The sequence below is a fragment of the Phoca vitulina genome, unplaced genomic scaffold (assembly GCF_004348235.1).
Source record: "Phoca vitulina isolate PV1807 unplaced genomic scaffold, GSC_HSeal_1.0 scaffold1, whole genome shotgun sequence".
NCBI lineage: Eukaryota > Metazoa > Chordata > Mammalia > Carnivora > Phocidae > Phoca > Phoca vitulina.
Window position 1 is genome coordinate 7,120,908 of NW_022589704.1, and position 21,092 is coordinate 7,141,999.

Below are 21,092 nucleotides of genomic sequence, written 5' to 3' on the forward strand. Positions count from 1 at the left end.
GGAATGGGGCCGCTCCGGAGCCCCATGAGGAGCCAGAGCACCTGGCCAGGTGCTGGAGCTCTGTGAGCATGGGCCCCCTACAATAACCTTAGCCATCACACCAGGTGCCACGGAGGACTCTTCACATTTTTGAACATCTCATTTAGCCAAGCCTAGCCCCAGTGGTTTACAGGACAAGCCCATTAGGAGAGGAATTACCTAGGGTGAAATTCATCCAGGGGATGACTAGAAAAGCAGGATCTGAAAAGGGAACTTTTGATGCCTAAATAGAGTACTAACAGGGGCTTAAAAGGAGGCTAGAAATTCTGCACATTCCATCGGTTCTATCACTCAATGAGCAAAGATGCCTTTCTAAGTCTTTAGAGACCCCTGTCTGCAGAGCAAGGGAAAAAGGCATAGATGAAACCCAGGCTCCCCTCCAGCTCAAAGGTCCCAGGATTTGGAATCCCAGGTTTCTCCCTGATCAAGGATTATCCTGCTGACAAACTCATCCCTGTTTCCAAGGGCCACAGGCTCACATACCCTGGCCCCATCTCCACCAGAGAAGATGCCAGCTCTCCTATGCAGTGGCCACAGGGAGAGCCACGTATGCTTCGGGGACACTCACAAGGGCCAAGGGTACCTCCCAGCGGCATACTGGCAAGGGTACCTCCCAGCGGCATACTGGAAGATTGAGGGCACTGTCCTTGCCTCTGCCATCCTTAGAGCAGGTAGAAAAAAATCCTAGGCTATGCAGGTACAGAAATGACACTCAGTTGCTGAGTCCCCTGTGGTGACCATTTGCCAGCAATCACCACTGGCCCCGCCCACAAAAGTACACTAAACAGAGAGTGCAACTCCATGGCCAGCCCCAGAGGTGTCGTCTCTACTCACTTTGCTTCATTCATCTGCATCTCCCTGTCCTTCTGCTGCATTTGGTTATTCAGGTCAATCACCAATTGAGCTAACTGGGGGAGAAGAACACTTGCATCAGTGAGAGATTTCAGGACCTCAGCAGGAAACTAAACAACAGTGGGCTCTTTTATTTTTAAGAAAGAAAAGGTGCCCTGCTGGGTTGGGCCAAGGCACCAGGAAGAAACGAGCTGGGTGGCAGCGAGGAGCAGGAGGGTCGATGGGGATGCTCACGGGAACAATGGGAAACATCACAGGTCACTGCCAGGTTCCCGCTGAGGACCCGTCTGTCCCCCCCACCGCAGCCACCTTTCACGCTCTTCAGCTGATAAAATGATCAATTCAGCTGCATCGATGAGAACTTGCATTTTCTCATAATTTGCCATCAAACAGCCACCCAGGATTAACACAGCCCAGGACTTTTTTTCATAATGAATTTTTCAGAAATTGCAGGGTTCACTCTCAAACACTCTAGGAAGGTATTAGTGAGATCTGCCCTGGAACAGGCAGCAGGCTTCTTTCATTCGGAAGTTTCTCCACTTGGACCTTTCGTGCCACCTGGGAGTGTGGCGCCCGGCACTTAGCCCAGTGGCTTGCCCTCTTGCTGACGGAGGGAAAGCCCTCAGCTTTCCGGATGCGGCATTCCCAGAGACAGTACGATGCCTCATGTAGCCAGGATGGCTGCAGATTCTAGTGCCAGTGCCCGCCCGCCTGTTCTCCCCACCGCGGGGCCCGCACAGAGCAGAGACGAGGAGGGGCTATCGGTACCTCCCCACGCTTCTTGTGTAGTTCGGTCAGTTCTTCTTGGTGCTTAATCCTCAGCTGGGCCATCTCTTGTAGCTGACTATCATTCCAGGCACCATCGTGTCCGGGACTAAGTCCCCAAACCAGGCAGATGAAGGAACGTGCAAAAAAGAGAGGAAAGGAAAAAAAAAAATCAGACCCCAAACCTCTTCAGTCCGGCAGTGACACAGTAACCTCAGAATTTCGAACCTGTACATGACAACACAGCCGATAAAGCCATTCGCTTTCTCCGGGCCCAGGTGGTTCTAGGCCACTACAAACCTGAAGTAGAAAGTAGGAAACATGAGACACACGGTCAAATAAACCAACCACAACCCAAGCCACAGGTCGTGTCAGGAACAAAGCATGGATTCCAGATGAGGTTTCGGTAAACATGGAGGAGACAACAAGGTCCAGTCACTTGACAAATGTTTGAGTGCCAACTACGTGCCAGGCAGTGACCTTGGACCCGGGGAGAAGGCAGTGAACACAAAGTTTTGCTCTCAGGCGACCGATAACCGGTTAAGAGCAGACAGACAACAAATAAGTAAACACGTGGGCTCCAGTGGTCAGACGTGCCGTGAAGAGAAACTAAGCAGGGTAAAGGGGACAGAGCAACAGGGCTCCTGTTCTGAGCAGGGCACTTAGAGAAGGCTTCTCTGAGAGAACATCACTGCAGACCGGAAGAAAGTGAAGAGCAAGCCACGCGGCTCCTGGAGGCTGGGCCCTCCCGCGCAGAGGGAACGTCGAGGGTCAGAAAGGCCTGGAGAAGGCGGCACAGCTGGTGTCCTCAGAGAAAGTACGAGCGGAGCCCCGCGTGCAGGAGGGTAGACAAGACAGGCAGGGAGGAGGTGGGGAGACCATGCAGAGCCTCCCAGGCTCCTCTAGGGACTGTGACTGGAAGACGCTGCAGTGCTGTGAGCAGAGGAATAACAAGTTGTAAAAGGACTGCCATGGTGCTGAGTGGAGAGCAGACTGCCGGGGGGCAGGGGCAGGAACACGGAGACCCGTTAGTGAGCTGTCTGAAGGCCAGCTCAGCTCAAGCTGGTAGCAGTAGAGGCAGTGAGGTGCGGTCAGACCCTAGATCCGTTCTGAAGAGACAGCCCACAGCATCTGCCTTTTGAGTTAGCTGTGCAGTCTAAGAGAAAGGCGGGAGACGATGAGGACCCCTAGGCTCTGGGCCTGAGCAACTGAGAAAAATGCAGGTGCCACCTACTGAGATGGGAAGGACTAGGGCTTGGGAGGAGGCCTGAAGAGTGCAGTGTGGACACCCGAGGGTGTGTGTGGAGTGGAAACCGGGTACTGGAGTCTGCACGTCAAGTACAGAGGTCCAAGCCAGAGGCGGACAAGTAGAAGCTGTCAGTAGACAGACATATCTGAAGCCACAGAACTCAGCTCAGACGCCCTCAAGAGTCGATGCAGTTTTGGAGACTTGGCGGGGTTTGCATCCCATGTCAGAAATAGCAGGTGACTGAACTGTGCGTTTTCAGTTCAGGACCGGGGTTTCGGCTGCAGCTACAGAGGAGAACCATCAGATGACAGACATTTAAGCCACCACCCAGGGAAAGCACAAGATGGAGACGCTGGAAAAGCAGGACACCAGCCCCCGAAGGGAGGGGGAGAAGAGCCCCTTCCATATGCCCTATCATAAACAAGAGGGGAAAGGGAGCAGTGTGACACCCCCTCCTGATGTCACCCTTGATGTCTAAAGGTATTTTTAAGACATGCTCTAAGCCCATCCTAATACCTCATCCTTTGAGGCAACCTAATACTTCCCCAATCTCCGCCCACGAAGTAGAAGCCAAGAGATTAGAAAGTGGAACACACTGTACAAGAAGCCATCCTAAATTAGGCAGGACTAGAAATTATTTTTATCAAATCCTCTTATGTTAATGCAAAGCACTGTGAAATATGCAAATGTAAAACTAGTCCCTTCTCTAAAGAGCAGGGCACTCACTGCACGCCTGGTGCTGCGGATGGACTCCGGAGCAGCCATGGTCTAAAGCAGTGGTTCTCAGGATCACCCAATTACAAATTATGGGCTTTACCCCCCGCCCCCCACTTTCTGAAACAGTAGGTCTGGTGTGGGGCCCAAGATTCTGTATTTCTAACAATTTGCCAGATGCTACCATCTAGGAAGCACACATAGAAAATGCCTGGAATTAACTACTTCGTGCTATAATCTATGCAGAAAGCAAAGGGATTAAGACACTTCAGAAGGGACTCAGATAATTATTGATCCAGATAAAGCTCTTTAAGCATCAGTTGTAGTATTTTAAGAATAACTAGGATGATACGGACAGAACTTAAGGAGAGACAGAAGGGAGAAAGAAACCACCAGGCCCATCTGTAAATACCCTTATGGCACCATCAAACACCCCCTTGGGCTGGTCTCCCCCACTGGACTAAGGGACAGACCCACAAGAGCGTGTGAGTGAAGAATGAACATGCCCGAGTGAGTGACTACCAACGAGGAGGGGCAGGACACTGAGGGAAAAAGGAATCATAGATGACTTGTGGAAAATAAAGAAAACCATTAATAGAAACAAGGCGGTCAGGAGGAGAGGCCTGATTAGGAACTCGAGTTTTTAGGAAAGGAAGGACCTGCAATTAAATTACCATTCCAGTGATATTCAGTCAAAAGAATTGTTGTATATTTATTTATAGCAACTTTCCAAGCAAATGAGCTTGACTGACCAAGAAAGGATAGAGAAATATAGTCACCAAGAGTCTAACTAGGTAGAAACAAACTATTTCAAGTTTTCAGTTGATTGAATTTAGATGAAAAAGGTAAAATGGCATTTTCTATACCTAATATTGACCAGAACACTGCAACTAATATTTTAAATACTACAGTAGGCCTCCCAGGGCCACAGGCCAAGAACGATTGCTTGAATTTATTACTAAGCAAGGACAGAACCTGGGCTGGGCCATCTGTTCCTCTTTCCCCCTCTGGTCAGCCATGAGATCAGATGAGGAAACATGGATGGCAGGCAGTTATAGAGCAGATTTAGCTACAGGTATAAATAAATTCGGCTATACCTCGCATTTCTGGGCTTAAAAAAACTCTTTAAATTACTACCAACTTATTCTTACAGTTGCTAAATGTTAGCTGATATGCAAAAAAGTACGTAAATTCTAGAGCAATAATGGGTACTGTTCCCATATGGACCCTCAAATTTAATATGCAAACATGATAAACATCTGGAAAAAGACAGTAAGACTATAGAATGATTCTATTTAAACTGTTTTTGATGAAGTCTGACTTTGGATTTTTTTGGACCATGACCCTCAAAAAGAAATACAGCTTACGGGGTACCTGGGTGGCTCAGCCATTTAGGTGTCTGCCTTCAGCTCAGGTCATGATCCCGGGGTCCTGGGATCAAGACCCGAGTTGGGCTCCCTGCTCAGCAGGGAGTCTGCTTCTCCCTCTCCCTCTGACCCTCCCCCTGCTCATGCGTACTCTCTCTCTCAGTAAGAAAAAAACCTTAAAAAGAAATAGTTTGCATGAATTACCCACGTAAACACATCAAACTCCCCACCATGAACACATATGTTCGTATTTAATGAAACAATACTTATCCTTTCTATTAAAATGCAGGTTTTTCCTAACCTTTCTTAAAAAAAAAAAAAAGCTTCCTGCAACCTGCTAGCTTAATTTCACACTCTATTAAAATATGATGAAAACCACTGAACTTAAAAAGGATCAAATAGACCTGTGTTGTATAAAAAGCACTTTATACACCAGTCAATCCTGTATTAACAAGATCTATGTAAATTTGCTCAAGAATGCTTACTGGTGTGATTATTTAGAAAAAGCGAACCCAGTAGGCTGAAGGAGGAATTGGCCCAGTTACCTGCCTTGAGTGACTTCTCAGGGTTACAGCACCTACTGATAAGCCTTCTGGGTGGGTACGTACCCTCAGAGAGGATTTTAGTTACTTGCTTCACAAGTTCTTATCTGAAAGGAACTGACAAAAACTGGAGCACAGAAACAGTACCTCTCAATTAGAGAAGTGACAGCTGAACTGAGACCTGTTTCAACTGAAGACACACAAGCACACAGGATAGTTTCAAAATACCTTATCTCATGCCTGTTGGGGATGTCATGCTTTTCAGCTTGTAGCTTATGGGCCAGCACTGAATGAAGATCTGACTTTTCTAGCAACTTGTTATCTATTAAAAAGGAAAAGAAGAAGAAATAAATTATTTATTATAACCAATGTACACCTTATTACTACTTAATATCCTATAAATATCTGGACCAAAAAAACCAACAGGGGACAGCTGGGTAGGTTTCACTTTCATTAGGTGTCAAAGTACCAGGTGCTGCACTTTGACAGCAATTGTAGCAACTGTCCAAAACCCAGGAACATACACTCCTTCGAAGTTTCTTGGCCTAAGCACGAATGGGCCAGCCAAAGGAACCTGTGGAAACATCCCTACAAGAATGTCCCCCACTTACCTATGTTTATCTCAGGAGTCAAAAAACAAAACAAAAAAAACCAAACACACCGGAAAAATGAAATGTTATGCACCTCTAAGCAATGTGAAAGAGCTTTACCTTATTATTACATTTGGAAAATGTAATTTTTAGATCAGGGCACTAGAGATACAAATATGAACAAGGAGCTCAAGTATAGCAGAGGGTCAAGTATAAAAAGAACTAGGAGAGTAATCTTTATTCATATGCTTGGACGGTTTTACAGGTGAAGATGACAGAGTCCAGGCAGGAGGGCTAGCAGTTATCCCGCAAGTGGATAGAAATGAAAGTTGGAACCAACACATGAAAGAGCAGAATGAAAAATTCAGACCTTTTCTTAGTGGCAATGGTAAAATAAACGATTTTAAAAGCAGGCAGTGCCATAAACAGACATTTACTAGTAAGAAGTCAAAGATTATTCTGAAGTTCCTTGCTCAGGCGACTGGCTGGAAGATGCTAATTGTCAAAGAACACAAGAGTGGAGAACCTAAGGAAGAAAATGAATTTTCTTTCTGAAAGTAACAAATGTGACAGGAAACATGGTGCAGGAATTCAAAGTACAAGTAGTTAGGAATGACAGTCACACAGGAACTGGCAAGGTGGGAGGGGGCACTAAGCAAAATAAGAGACTGATCATGGGAAACTTGTTGAACAGCTACATTTGACGGGGACTGTCACAAATCCTAAAAGTCTGAGATTAGAACTGCTCTAGAACAAAATTTTGATAGGGTTTATGCTAGTGAATATTGCTGTTGGAAGGGTTTATCTTTCTTCTTAAAGAGTCTTGAGTCTCACTTCTCTTTTATATATGGAAATGGAACTCCTGGGAAGAAACAGAAATATTCTTGATTTAGATTAATTTAATCAAGCAGTTCAGCAGAACAGGGAAGTATGGTTCCAACCCTGGGTGTTCACTCACATCAAAGGGTTCTAATAAGATCTTCAAAATGTCACACCAGAGCTGGGCGCCCTGTGATATTAGGTCTTTTAAAGGACAGGAGGTATTCAAGAGGGACCCTCCCTAAAAGTCCCTCTCACTAAAGAGAAGGATCTAGCTGAAGGGAAGCTGCCACCTGTCCTTACAGTCTCTTTTCATCTTTCTCTTTAGGTTCAGAGGCAGGGGCTGAACTTGAACTTGACTGGCCTGGGAAGGCAAGAGGAGAGGAGTGAAGGTGTTCCACAGGCAAAATGGAAGTGACCCCCCAAATGTCAATCGCTGACCTAAAGAAAAAAACTCTAATAGGCAAAGGTTGTCTTGCTTTCCAGCCCCCTAACTGCCTCTCATATCAGTCTGGGCGCCTAGCCCCTCAGGCATGCACTATTTATCACAGCTGTTTAATGATGTGTTCCCTCTCCAGGATGATCATCTTCTGATCTTTCTCCTACATCCTCCCCCCCCCATCAAAATGACTATTTTCAATGCAGAAAAACCATTCAACCTCTGTCAATGCAATTACAGCAATTTCTGTTTATAGACTATTTCGTAAATGGCTTTCAAAGCACTTATACACAGTTTTTACGAAGCAGGCAGGGCAAGCTCCGCCCCTTTTATAGATGCAGCAAACCAGACTCAGAAAGGTAAGTGAAAAGATCAGTAAGATGTGGAGTCAGACTTCCAGCCCAATGTGACTGTAAGTGTATTTTAGCTTTTAAGACAAAGCACCCAATAAACACCTGACCACCTGAATTTATAGAACCCACGTGGGCATCACGTTTGAGTGGGAGGGGCTTTCTGTGCTTCTGGCTGTGAGGATCTCTTAGAGTACAAGGAATTAGCACACCAGAGGCATATCATCTCGCTTTTCTTCCCATCTTTTTAAGAGGGTGGGTTCAGTGAAAGCAAGAAAGGGTCATTTCTTCGGAACCCCAGTGAGAAAAACAAAATGCAAAAATTAGGAGCCATCAAGTCTGTGTTCAAATCCAGGCTCCAACACGAATCTGTTCTGCCTACCCACAGAAGTCTTAATCTCTCAGCATCAGTTTCCTCATGTGTAAGAAAGGCAGTAGGACCCGCTTCAGAGAATTTTCGAGAAGATAAAGAGAAATAACACATGCCGCATATTCACCAAAGCACTCAAACCACCCTGCACATTAGAAATACTTGGAGAGGGGCGCCTGGGTGGCTCAGTCGGTTGAGCGGCTGCCTTCGGCTCAGGTCACGGTCCCAGGGTCCTGGGATCGAGTCCTGCATCGGGCTCCCGGCTCAGCGGGGAGCCTGCTTCTCCCTCTCCCTCTGCCTACTTGTGCTCTCTATCTCTCTGTCAAATAAATGAATAAAATCTTTAAAAAAAAAAAAAAAAAAGAAATATTTGGAGAGCATCAAAAAGCACTCATACCCGTGTCCCACCCTTATTTACTGCAATTTAATTGGTCTGGGCTTTTTAATTTTTTTAAAGATCCAGGTGGTACTAATGTGCACATCAGTTTGGGAACCACTGATTTAGCACAATCAGAATTCATTAACAGGCGACTATTACTTTGAATCTCATCATCAACATTAACTCCAGACTTTTGTCAGGCTTACTTCAAGGGGTAGATGGTACCGAAGGACCGAAGAAAGCCCATTTCTCTCCCCAAATGTGTCGTTCATTAGTTACGTAAAATTGGGGAGGGGGCAAGGAAATGCTCATGAGGACTCATCTAAGGGTACGAACATTTTTGTATTCAAACTGCAGACAGGGGTGGGGAGAGGAGAAAACCTCTTTCATATTGAAGTTTCCAGTAACGATGTCCCAACCAACCAGTAGGACTCAAAATGTGTACCAGCTAAAGAACACCAAGATGGAGTAAAAACGAGAGGTCTGAGGAACCAAAAGCTGAACGTTTCATTACACTCAGAGAACAATGTTAATTACGCGAGTTAATGCTTACAGTCTGTGACCGTTTCAATAACACGAGGCCCAGAACTGGACGTTTCTGGAGCTTATTCAAGCACACAAGCATTGATGCTGGGATAACAAGCACAAGCACGAACGGTGCCTGCCCACGAAGAACACACAATTTAGTAGGGAAAGCCCTCTAAAGTCAAAGAGAGTAAGATCCAAAAAAAAGGCAGGGTTTGTGGGGCCGCCGCAAGGCGCGCTGGCGACGCCAAGGGTCGGCCAACGGCTCCTGCCGGCGCCCCGCGTGCTGCAGCGGGGCCCACCCGCCAGCCCGCCCGGCCCCCGGGCCCGCCCGCCGCTCACACTGCAGGATGATCTCTTCGAATGCCTGCCTCTGCAGCCGGTCCCGCCGCCTCAGCTCCTCCGAAATGTGGCGCTTCCAACGGGGGAAGTCGGCGGCGCGGAGGCCCGACGACATTTCGCGCGCTGCCCCGGCGCCTTAGCGCCGCCAATCCGAGTAGGGGCTGGCGGCCGCGGGCCGCAGCATGGGCGACCAGCGGACGCCGGAAAGCCGGCGGCCCAGAGCTCCCTTCCACGCACAGGCCGCCCCCAATGCCGTCCGGGACGGTCTTCCGGCTCCTGCCGGAAAGGGTTTTTGTCAGGGCCGGAAAACCCGCCTCCTCACCCGACGTCTTACGCCGCACGCACGCGCGTGCCTGGTGGCGGCGCAAGGCGCTGGCTAATGACGCCCTCCCGAGGCCGGAAGCGCAGGGGGTAGAGAAGCGGCCGCTGGGAGGCGTGCGGGCTACGCCGGAGCCTCGGCTGTCCGCGAGAAGGGGACAGGGAAGGAGCCGCCTGTCAGTTTACGTCTCCTCGCTGCCTTCCCCCGATTTATATATTTTTTGGCCTGCCTTTCTTTTCTTTATCGCCTCACTTTACGAGCAGAAGTGGGGGCCACTCCCCACACAGTAACTGAATGACCCTAGATGAGTGGCAATCTTGCAAAGCCTCAATTTCCTAATCTGTAAAACGGGGACCCTAATGATACCCTCTTCAGGGTTGCCGTGAGGATTAGAAGGAATAACCTATGTAATGCAGTGAGCGCTATGCCTGGTGCATTGCAAGCCTCACTTCACCTAGCCCCCCGGTATCTTCCTATCCAAATGTCTGGCTGCTTTATTCTTTGGCAAGAGTGTCCCATTGCCCTTGGGAATAGGTTTTTTACAATGAAGAGATGGAATGCAAAGAACAGTTAAAGAAAAATGTGAATAGATTGGCTATGTTAATAATTAGAAACCTAGAAATTATTGCCTAACAGTAAATGGGTTCTTAGAAGGTAATCTAAGGGTGGGGACATGAACAGGACTTTGAAAGAGTAAAAGGACAGTTTGCCAGTGGATACTGAAGGTGGTCCATGGAAGATAGACTCTTGAGAAGATGGCATTTGTCAACTCAGTAGAATGGAAATGGTCTGTAATAGAATCATCTGAGCTCCACTTACCTTTAACAAGTTAGTGAATTTACGCATGAAAATGGAACTGGACGAAGCAGGAGGCCAGAGGAGATGAAAGGAATATCAGAGCCTGGCTTCTCTTCCAGTGTGGCTCAAGTCCAGTGGAAGCTCCTTCAGAGACAGATAAAAAAGGCTTTCCTCTCCTGTGGAGCCAGGGAGTAGGTTAGTCAGGCTTCTAGAGCTGTAGTTAGAGACACTTCATTGGCAGTCAGTACTGAGTGATCTGAATTTGTAGGAAAGACTAGGAAGAATCAGAAATAGGAGGGACTTTCTCACACTCTGAAGAAAATGAGAGAGCAGTTTTCTGAATGTCACCAAAAATGCCCCCAAATATAACAGTGGTACCAACCTCAAAAGACCATAGGGTCACATAGCATCAAATCTTGACAGTTGAACGTGCTGATTTTCTAGACAAGATTATGCCTAAAACATACTAACAAATTTGCAGAATCAGCGATTCCACTTGCAAAAATTTGTGTTAAATATTTGGACAAATGTCCACATACAAAAACGTCTGTCACAGCATTGTTCATAATAGTGGAAAATTGGAAACTGTATTTTCAACAAGAGATAGATTAAATTACAGTATATTTATTGTTCAAAAAAATGTTCCTAATAAAAACAGTGTATGGTGTAAATCTAATTTATGTAAAAGAAGTGCATCCTTGGATCCTCATAGGCAAAATTTGTCAGATGAATAGAGAATACAATTTCTAAACTAAGGGTACTAAGTTCTGCTAAGCGTGCCCTCTCCCTAAGCCATCAGCTTTATCTAGTACGCTGCAGCCACCTCGGACCCTTTTACTCCCTTCCACCCACCGTACTCCCTCCCACAGGAGGACGTTTGGATTTATTGTGCTTCTGCTGTGCACATTCTTCCCTTCTGACTTCGAGTTCATTCCTATGCATTAATTCTCAACTCAGTAATCACTGCCTCACAATCTTCAATAAAAGACCTTCACAACTAGGTCAGGTCTCCCTCCTACACACGTACCTCTCCTACATAGCAATAATCACAGTTGCGGCTTTGCGTGCTTATATCATTACTTGATGAAGGTGTGTCTCCCCACACCAGATGGTAAACTCTGTGAGGCAGGAGCTGTGTCTCTTTTTGCTCAACATCATAGCCAGTGAGAGCATGAAGCTTGTTATATATTAGGTGCTCAGGAAATGCTGTTTACTTTTTTTTAAAGATTTTATTTATTTATTTATTTATTTGAGAGAATGAATGGGAGGGAGAGGGAGAGAGAATCTGAAGCAGACTCTGCAGAGCACAGAGCCCGACACGGGGCTTGATCCCAGGACTCTGAGATCATGACCTGAGCCAAAACCGAGTTGGACGCTCAACCGACTGAGCCACCCAAGTGCCCCAGTAAATGCTGTTTAATCAATGAATGGAATATACGAAAATACTGACAGTATTAACTCTGGGCAGTGGCATTGCTGATGTGTTTTTGTTTTAATTTGAGTATAGTTGACTCATGTTTATATTTTATTATGTTTTTTCTATATCTTATATGTTTTCTAATTATTACCCATTATACTTGTACAACATATGCAAGAAAAAGTTATAAAAATGAACATGTACTGGGGCGCCTGGGTGGCTCAGTTATTAAGTGTCTGCCTTCGGCTCGGGTCATGATCCCGGGGTCCTGGGATAGAGCCCCGCATCGGGCTCCCTGCTCTGCGGAAAGCCTGCTTCTCCCTCTCCCACTCCTCCTGCTTGTGTTCCCTCTCTCACTGTGTCTCTCTCTGCCAAATAAATAAAATATTTTTAAAAAAGAACATGTACTTATATTTTTTTTTTATTTTTTTTTTTAAAGATTTTATTTATTTGAGACAGAGAGAATGAGAGAGAGAGAGCACATGAGAGGGGGGGAGGGTCAGAGGGAGAAGCAGGCTCCCTGCCGAGCAGGGAGCCCGATGCGGGACTCGATCCAGGGACTCCAGGATCATGACCTGAGCCGAAGGCAGTCGCTTAACCAACTGAGCCACCCAGGCGCCCAGAACATGTACTTATAAAACCATTTATTCATCTGGGTGCTGAGCTCTGTGGAAGATAACTAATAAGCACAAAAACTTCCAGAGTGTTCTAGCCCATGAACTCTTCTGACTACCTCACACATTGTAATTCTTTTCATCCTAACAACCCTACTTGGTAAGGTTATTGTTAGCTACTGTTACCATCTTCATCCTTATTTACAGATAAGGAACCTGAAGCACGGAGAGGCTAAATAACTTGCTTGAGGACACCTAGCTAGTCGGTGGCAAGACCAGGGCTCACACACAGGCTCCTGACTCTAGCAGCCCTTACCCACTGTACTCCATCGTCAGGTCTCTTCCAGCTGATACTACAGTTTGGCTCGACTAGAATACGTAAAACAGAGAATAATTTGAAATGATACGTAGTTAATTCCTAAATTAGACAAAAGGGAAGGCGTCCTGGTGAAGAGCAACGTCTGATGTGGAGGCCTCAGGTGTACTCCCAGGACCTTGACGGGAATGGCTGGATGGGGATGAGTAATAGGAAGGAGGAGGAAATGAGGTTGTCTGAATATTCTGGAGACAGATAATGAGGCTTAAGAGAAAAGTTTTTGGTTTTGCTCTGGTTAGTAATGAGTGTTTAAAGGATTCAGCATGCTTTGCTGGAAAGCAACATCTATGAAATGGATTCTGACTGCCTCTAATGGATGTAAGGTGTAAGTAAAATATCCCAACATTCTTGTAATAGTGTGTTAAGCAGTGCAGATTTGCTCACAGAGGAATGGAAGAAGCATCACTCAACAAAGAACTCTCTTTGTGCAAAGTTTAGTATCACTGAAACAAAGTATAACCAGATTTAACATAACATGCTCCAATTCAGTGGACTCCAAGTCCAACTTTCAGACAACTGTCCTGTTTAATCTGGGCCTTCCCCTTTAGGTCTTTCTGATTCCCTTTATCTTTCAATCAGCAAGTGTAAACAGCTGGGTCCTAGTGTGGGTCTGGCACAGGGGTGAGCCCTATGTGGAAGACAGATGGCCCAGGCTTGGATCCTGATCACAGAGCTCACTTTTCAGGAAGGGAGATCTGAATGTGAATTATTTAAGGAATATAAAGTAAAAATGAGATTTCATATTTTAACAACGACAGTGTTTGAGGTAGGTATTAGCCTTGTAGCCCAACACAAGCATTATAGCAAAGCTATATTTTCCTAGAGGAAGTCCTTGTTATCCCTCCTCTATATTGGCAGCCAAGTACTGGAACGGTGGCTGGAGGGTTCGGCATGGCACCTCTAACAAGCTGGGAGTGTGAGCCCTGGCTGGAGAGTGTGTCTGTGGGGAGTTAGCTCCCTTGGTTTGCTTCTTTGATCTTTTTTTTTTTTTTTAAGATTTTATTTATTTGACAGAGAGAGACACAGTGAGAGAGGGAACACAGGCAGGGGGAGTGGGAGAGGGAGAAGCAGGCTCCCGGCAGAGCAGGGAGCCCAGTGTAGGGCTTGATCCCAGGACCCTGGGATCATGACCTGAGCCGAAGGCAGACACTTAACACTGAGCCACCCAGATGTTTAAATTTCTCCCAGACACTCCTGCCATCTCCTGCTGTGAATAACAGCCAAACTTTATTGAGTGATTTCTACATACCAGAGACTGGGCTCTACTTGGTTTAACTTCTTTCTTTCTCACCCTACACAAAGCAGGTGCTGTTAATCTTTCCTTTTACAGGTTTGAAACTGACATACAGAGGTCAAGTAGCTTGTGCATGTCATGGAGTTAGGAAGAGGCAGAGCTCGGATTCGTTCGAGGAAAACGGACACCTTAACACCAGAACAAACACCCCCCCCCCCCCCCCCGCCCATTTAACCATGCTGCCGTGCTGCGTGTCAGCACATTAGGGTTGTGGCTGTTTTTTTAGGATGAATAGAGTATCAGAAGACTTTTTTTTTTAAGATTTATGTATGTATTTTAGAGGAGGGGAGGGGCAGAGGAAAAAGGGAGAGAGAATCCTCAAGCAGGCTCCCTGCTGAGCGTGGAGTCCAATGCAGGGCTTGATTCAAGGACTCTGAGATCACGACCTGAGCCGAAACCAAGAGTCGGACACTTAACCGACTGAGCCACCCAGGTACCCCAGAATGCTTTTAATGACAAGCAATAGAAATGCAATTTGGGGGCACCTGGGTGGCTCAGTCGTTAAGCATCTGCCTTCAGCTCAGGTCATGATCCCAGGGTCCTGGGATTGAGCCCCATATTGGGCTCCCTGCTCGGCGGGAAGCCTGCTTCTCCCTCTCCCACTCCCCCTGCTTGTGTTCCCTCTCTCGCTGTCTCTCTCTCTGTCAATAAATAAATAAATAAATAAATAAAAGTGCAATTTGAGCTTCCTTAAGGGAGGGGGGGAATATGCAGATCCAGGGTGTTGCATAGAGCTGGCAGTGGGTGGGGATGTGGCTGGACACCAGGAATCAGTGGAACCAGGATGCAAATCCCATCAGAATGCTCAGCCCTTGGCATCTACGTCCCTCCATAAGTTTCTGCTTCCTTTTCCTCTTGTCTGGTGGCTGGGCTTCTTTTGTTTCTCAGTCCTCCCACCCAGATGGTGAAGACGTGGCCCCTCTAAGGGCCTTTCAGTACAAGCAAGCCGCAGACTGCTCTGGCACCTCCGAGCCCCAGTTCTAAACTCCTGGGAGCAGACGCTGGTGGGCTAGCAGATGCCCATGTCCAACAATCAATGGGGCAAAGGGGCAGCATCAGCCTTCCAGGATGGTTCCCCCAAGATGGAAGGGAAGGGACAGTTCTCAGAAGAAGGGAGACATAGGACACAACTTCTGTTCAGACAGCCCAGCCCCCTATTCTTTTATGAACAGATTCTGCCCTCCTGACTACATTCATGGCATTTCCCTGTCCCTTCATGCCACAAATTGGCCCCAGGAATGAGCATAGAAACCCTTGCCAATCACTGTTCTGCACAGGAACTTTTAAACTGGATCTGGAAGAGAGGGGAGGGGCTCTTTTGTCCTTTGGGTAGGAAGTCTGAGGATATGCATCAGGTTCCACTGGTCGCCATGTCCCCTCCCATGTCTCATGAAAAGTTTGGTCTGAAAAGAAAATGGGGCAATCACACAAGGAGAAGAAGAGATGAGAAACCAAGGGTCTTGATGGCATTGGAGTCCCTGGTTCCAGCCACTCCTGAAACTAACCCGGCCCTATTCTCCTCCCAGTCTGATTACTTGAACCAATACATTACTACATTTCACTAAAGCTGGTTTACATTGTTTTGTTTTGTTTTTTTTTTTAATTTTTTTTTTCCAGAGAGAGAGAGAGCGAGAGAGAGAGGGAGTGTGCAAGCAGGAGGCAGAGGGAGAGGGAGAGAGAGAATCCCAAGCAGGCTCCATGCCCAGTGCGGAGCCCAATTCGGGGCTCGACCTCATGACCCCAAGATCATTTTGACCTGAGCCGATATCAAGAATTGGATGCTTAACTGACTGAGCCACCCAGGTGCCCCTACATTGGGTTTTTATTTCCGCTTGTCATCCAAGAACCCTGATTAATACATCAGACAAGCCCAAGAAAAGATTAGGGCTGGGTGGGCAAAACGGTAGGGCCCCCACAGATGGGCACGAATCCAGGGCTTTCCCCTTTACAATCTTGACAAATACACTGCTTTTCTCACCATGCACTTCTGGTGTTAATCAGCACCCCGTTTCCAGACTTTCAGGGAAAATTGTCTCGATCAGAAATCTCCTGAGCTTCTGAGTGAGTTAATCTCTGTTCTAAATGATAGTATTTGTCTGTGAGAGAAAATGTTCCTAACCCAAAAGTTACAATTAGAAATATTAGAATAGACCTGGAATATGGGAAAATACGGTTGCCATATGTTAGAACTATTTTCTCTTCCCCCTCAACAGAAAGTAAAGGGACACCATTTCAAATGGCACCGTTGGAGTGACTCACGGGGTATTAATAGCTGTGCAGAGCCCCTCCCAACACTACCTTCTCATGCAGTGGAACCACGGAGAAAGCACGGCGGAGTAGGATTCTGACAAAGTAAATCAGTAAATATTGCATGTCATGAGATATGGATCTTTGCTGAGGTAGCAAGTGGACCTTTTGTCTTTAAAAAGACCTAAGTCGAAATAGCAGTCTGTTCTGCAAATCCCAGGGTCCAGGCACTTCCTCTGGGAGGCAGATCCCCAAATAAGGAGGAACCAGCCAGGAACACAGAGTCCAACAGGGACAGGGCGCAGGACTGGCCACTCTGTGGTGTGTGACTCACATGCATTCCAGCATTTTGTCCTGCACCTCTTCTTTTCAATAAGGAAATTTTTCTATCCCATCATGTGCACTGGACCTCGAGCTCTTAAGCTTTCCCACAATTGAATTGCAGAGCTCCCTTAGTCTTGTCAAAGACTGCATGCGGACAAATGGCTTCTCCAACCACCTGGGTAACCCCAGCACCACCCTTGCTTCCCAGGAGGTGTGGGGCAGTCCAGTCCAGGGCAGAACAATCGAGCCTGGGAAAGCCATGCAGGATCGTGGAAAATGTTCCATTGTCCTTCCCTGCAGGGTCCAGTGATCTAGTTCAGCTCGTGCAGTCTTCCAGGAGCTGAAGATTCGGAAAGGTCTCCTCTGGTCTTTCCAACTTGTCTCTGAGATCTCCCGTGGGCCCCAGGCCCTGCCCTAGACCTTGGGGGTGGCCCACACCGTCTCGTCCACAGTGTCTCTCTCTCTCTGTGTCACTCTCTCCCTCTGTCTCTGTCTCTTACTCTCCCTCCCTCCTAACAGTTTCTTTAATTCTCTTTACCTCTTTTTTTCTCAAAGCCCCATCTCCTTGAGTCCAACTTGATCTCCACCTCCATGAAGGTTGTTTTTCAACCACTCTCAGCTCCATCTCCTCACTTAGGAGTGTATGTGTGTTGGAGGCAAGAGTAAGGGACCCCTCTGCAATGTGCTGGGGACTGGGGTAGTGGGGAAGTACCTCACAGACAGATCTTTGATTCTTGCTAGGGACTCTCCTGTGACTTGTTAAACTATAAGGGTATCTTTGTCCTCGCAGGTCTATTACAGAAGCCCTGCCCCCACTCCACACCTGCTACTTTATCCTTAAGTTACCAGCTTATACACGCAAGAAGTAAAGTATGGTCTGCAGATTTGTAAGCCTGAGCGTCAAGTCCTAATTTACACTGGGAATTAGAAGGACAAGCAACCTTAAGTCGGCATTCTGGAGTCAACCATACTTGCCTCTTGTGGAAGTTAGGAGGATTTCAACTGCAAGCAACAGAAAACTTAACCTGCAATTTAAACCAGGGATCGGCAAAATATGGCCTACCCGCCAAACCTAGCTTGCCTTCTGTTTTTGTACAGCCTTCAAGCAAAGGAATTTTTGCATTTTTAAACTAAAGAAGTGGTTGGGTGTTGGCCTTTGAACTTGTGCCTCTCAGCTCTCCTACTGGGGAAGAGTAATCGACTTACAACCCCAGCAGCTGTGCTCCCAATCCACCACCACATCCAAAGTGTCCATGCCACCCTCAGATGCCCCAGCCAGTGACTGAGCACCGCAGGGGAGCTCCTGAGACCCGGGAGACTCCTCTTCTGACTTTGCTTCCAGGGTGCGGTCATGGACTGAATACATACTCCTGAAATTCGTGCGTTAAAGCCCTAACCCCCATTGTGATGGTATTTTGTGGCGGGGCCTTTGGAAGATCATGAGGGTGGAGCCCTCTTGAGTGGGATTACTGCCCTTTAAGAAGGGACACCTGAGGGGGGCGCCTGGCAGGCTCAGTCAGAGGAGCATGTGACTCTTAATCTCGAGGTCGTGAGTTTGAGCCCTACATAGGGTGTAGAGATTACTTAAATAAAACTTAAAAAAAATATTGGAAAAAAAAAAAAAAAGAAGGGACACCTAAGAGATGATCTCTCTCTCCCCATGGCTGTCTGCAAACCAGGAAGAAGGCTCTTGCCAGACATAGAATCTCTGGAACCTTGATCTTAGACTTCCCAGGCTCCAGAGCTACAAGAAATAAATGACTACTATTTAAGCCCCCTCCCCCCCCAGTCTATGGTATCCTGTTATTGCAGCCCGAGATGACGAAGATAGACACCCGTTGGCCCTGAAAGGACCAGCCTTGTCCAGCGCCCCTCCCATCTTCCCCTACAGGCCTCTCCCTCAATACATTTCTCATGTCTAGTCCTCCTTGTCTTGTGCTGTTCAGGGAACCAGGAGGGGAACCCAAGTATCAGGAGAAGGCTGGGGAAGGAAGGAGCCGCCAACTCTGCTGGAGACATTTGAGGGGTCCTTCCCCTCCCCAAGTCCACTTCTCTTTCCCTCTGATAAGATCAGGGGTCTGGTGGCTATGATTCTACCACATCACTGGACCCTTCTACCACTCCACTCTTTGGACCAGCCATGCACACTTGACCCAAGAGGGGCCATATTCCATTTCCAGGGGTTTGGGTGTGGGGAGCTGGACCTCAGCGTCTGGAGCTGAGGGAGAAGCCAGGGAGGCCAGGAATGGGCAGAAGAGCCATCTGTGGACAGGAACAAGGAAGAGGTGGGTAGAGGAAGTGTCCAGAGAGAGCAGGGCCCAGGATGGAGCTGCCCTCCCCCTGACAGCCCTGTTCCCCAGTGCCAGGGTCTCTTCTTCCTCAGCTAGTTTCTCTTCTTGTAAGCAGAGAGCCTTGACTAAAATGGAAATTTAGAACTTTAGAGCAGGAAAACCCCTTAGATGTCATTCCATTACAGAGACTGAGAGCAGAAAATGCCCGCCCTGTCCTGCTCACCTTTGCCAGGATCTGAAGAAACGAGCCACTGTGTGTCCTGGAAGAAGCGCAGAGTGCTACTCCAGGTGCTAGATGGTGGTGAGTGTGTGGGGAGGACTACTGGCAGAGGGAAAGGACCCTCTCTGTGCCCTTTCTCAGGCCCTGACTCATGACCGTGGAGGTGACAGCCCATCACGCTGCAGTGTGGGGGCACTGGCTGCCCTCTGGGCCACACCCTAGGGTGACCTCTCAGACAAGGCCAAGAGGGCAAGTCTCCTGCATGGGAGTGAGTGGGTGGAACCTTCTCCACCTCTCCCCCCAGCGATCCTGTATTCCCATTTGTGGTGATTTCACAGCATCCTTGAGATCAATGCATAGGTAGGGATTTGCTTTACCTTCCGGTGACTAAACAGCACATTTCGGTTAATTTTTCCAAAGCAAATGAAGTCTGGGTGGATATTTTTATGGGGTAGTAAGGGAAGGCCTGTGCTGCAGAAGCACCACCTTCAAAACCTGGAAACGGCCAGCAACCTTGTAGGCAGGGTTCCTGCTAAATATTAAAAAACAAAAACCCCATAGGGCTGGTTTCAAAAGACCTCCCTTCCCTGAATTTCAGGTTATTTTGGTAGGACGGGGTTCTGTAGAATTCTAACTCTAGCAGGTCAAAGATGATGAAGATAGCAAAGTCTCTGAAAAGAGCTGGCCACACACTTTCCATCAGCCGTCACCCCTATACCTTCCACCCGCGCTGTAGAATGTTCCTTGTGCATAGAATGTTCTTTGTGACCGTATCTTCACCAGTTTGGGTAGTACAATAGGAAAAAAAAAGTTCACTAGTTTGATAGCTGATCATCATATCTGACTGTTGTTTTACTTTACACTTCTTTGGTAAAATTGAACATTTTCTCATCTATTTGTGTATTCATCATCCATTCTCTTTGGGTACTCTATCTGTCTACATTCTCTGTCCATTTTGTCCAGGCGAGGAGTAAACAATTTCCTGTGTGTTGTTTGGGGGGATGGCTAGGAAGACTTGATTTTTTAAAAAATATGTTTTTCGGGATTTGCCCAAGATACCTTTTTTGTCAGGCAGGTAGAATGTGGGTATCGATGACCTGGTCACTCCACTTCTGAGTGCATGCATTAGGAAGCATCCTCCCAGGAAGCTGTGACAATGCCTCACTTCCTGTTTATGATGCAGTACGGATCTTTGAATGAGAAGCTCTGCTAAGTAAGGTATAATCATGGGGGGGTGGGGGTGGGGCACGGTTTTCCGAAGTTGAGACTCCTGAGGGAGAGTAAAGACCAAGTTATTTCAGAAGGGCAAGTAGAGGGCGCCTGGGTGGCTCAGTTGGTTAAGCGACTGCCTTCGGCTCAGATCATGATCCTGGAGTCCCTGGATCGAGTCCCACATCGGGCTCCCTGCTCAGCAGGGAGTCTGCTTCTCCCTCTGACCCTCCTCCCTCTCATGCTCTCTGTCTCTCATTCTCTCTCTCGCAAATAAATAAAATCTTAAAAAAAAAAAGAAGGGCAAGTAGAAGTTTAAGTCCTCCAGCACAGCAGCTGTGTTGGGTGGGACACAGAGCACATTGTAATGATGACTTTACATTCATTTGGATCCTAAAATGGTATCATCCATGTATTCCTGGAGGTAAGGGTAGCCCTCCTGTAGGACCCAGTGGGTATAGGGATGTAGAGGTATAGGGCCTACATGCCCAAAGGATTGGCTAGAACCCTTGGATATCATCTGTTTCTTTAAGCTCTTGACCTCCTCTCTTCTTTGTGTCAGGACCCCTTTGAGACTTAATTAATTCAGCAAGCATTTATTAAATGCCTAACATATGCCAGGCATTTTTCCAAGTGCTAAG

The 21,092-nt window shown here is 47.2% G+C and overlaps 1 protein-coding gene across 3 annotated transcripts in view; it reads right to left on the bottom strand.

Moving 5' to 3' along the window:
* Positions 1-9,623, bottom strand: part of ATG16L1 (autophagy related 16 like 1) — a 37,271-nt gene extending 27,648 nt beyond the window's left edge. For all 3 annotated transcript variants that reach the window (XM_032397113.1, XM_032397042.1, XM_032396963.1), the window contains exons 1-4: positions 9,343-9,623; positions 5,757-5,850; positions 1,660-1,765; positions 874-947 (exon numbers count right to left, since the gene is read on the bottom strand). In XM_032397113.1, the coding sequence (XP_032253004.1) occupies positions 874-947; positions 1,660-1,765; positions 5,757-5,850; positions 9,343-9,457 (389 nt within the window). In that variant the 5' untranslated portion in view covers positions 9,458-9,623. The remainder of the gene's footprint in view (positions 1-873; positions 948-1,659; positions 1,766-5,756; positions 5,851-9,342) is intronic.
* Positions 9,624-21,092: the final 11,469 nt, after the last annotated feature.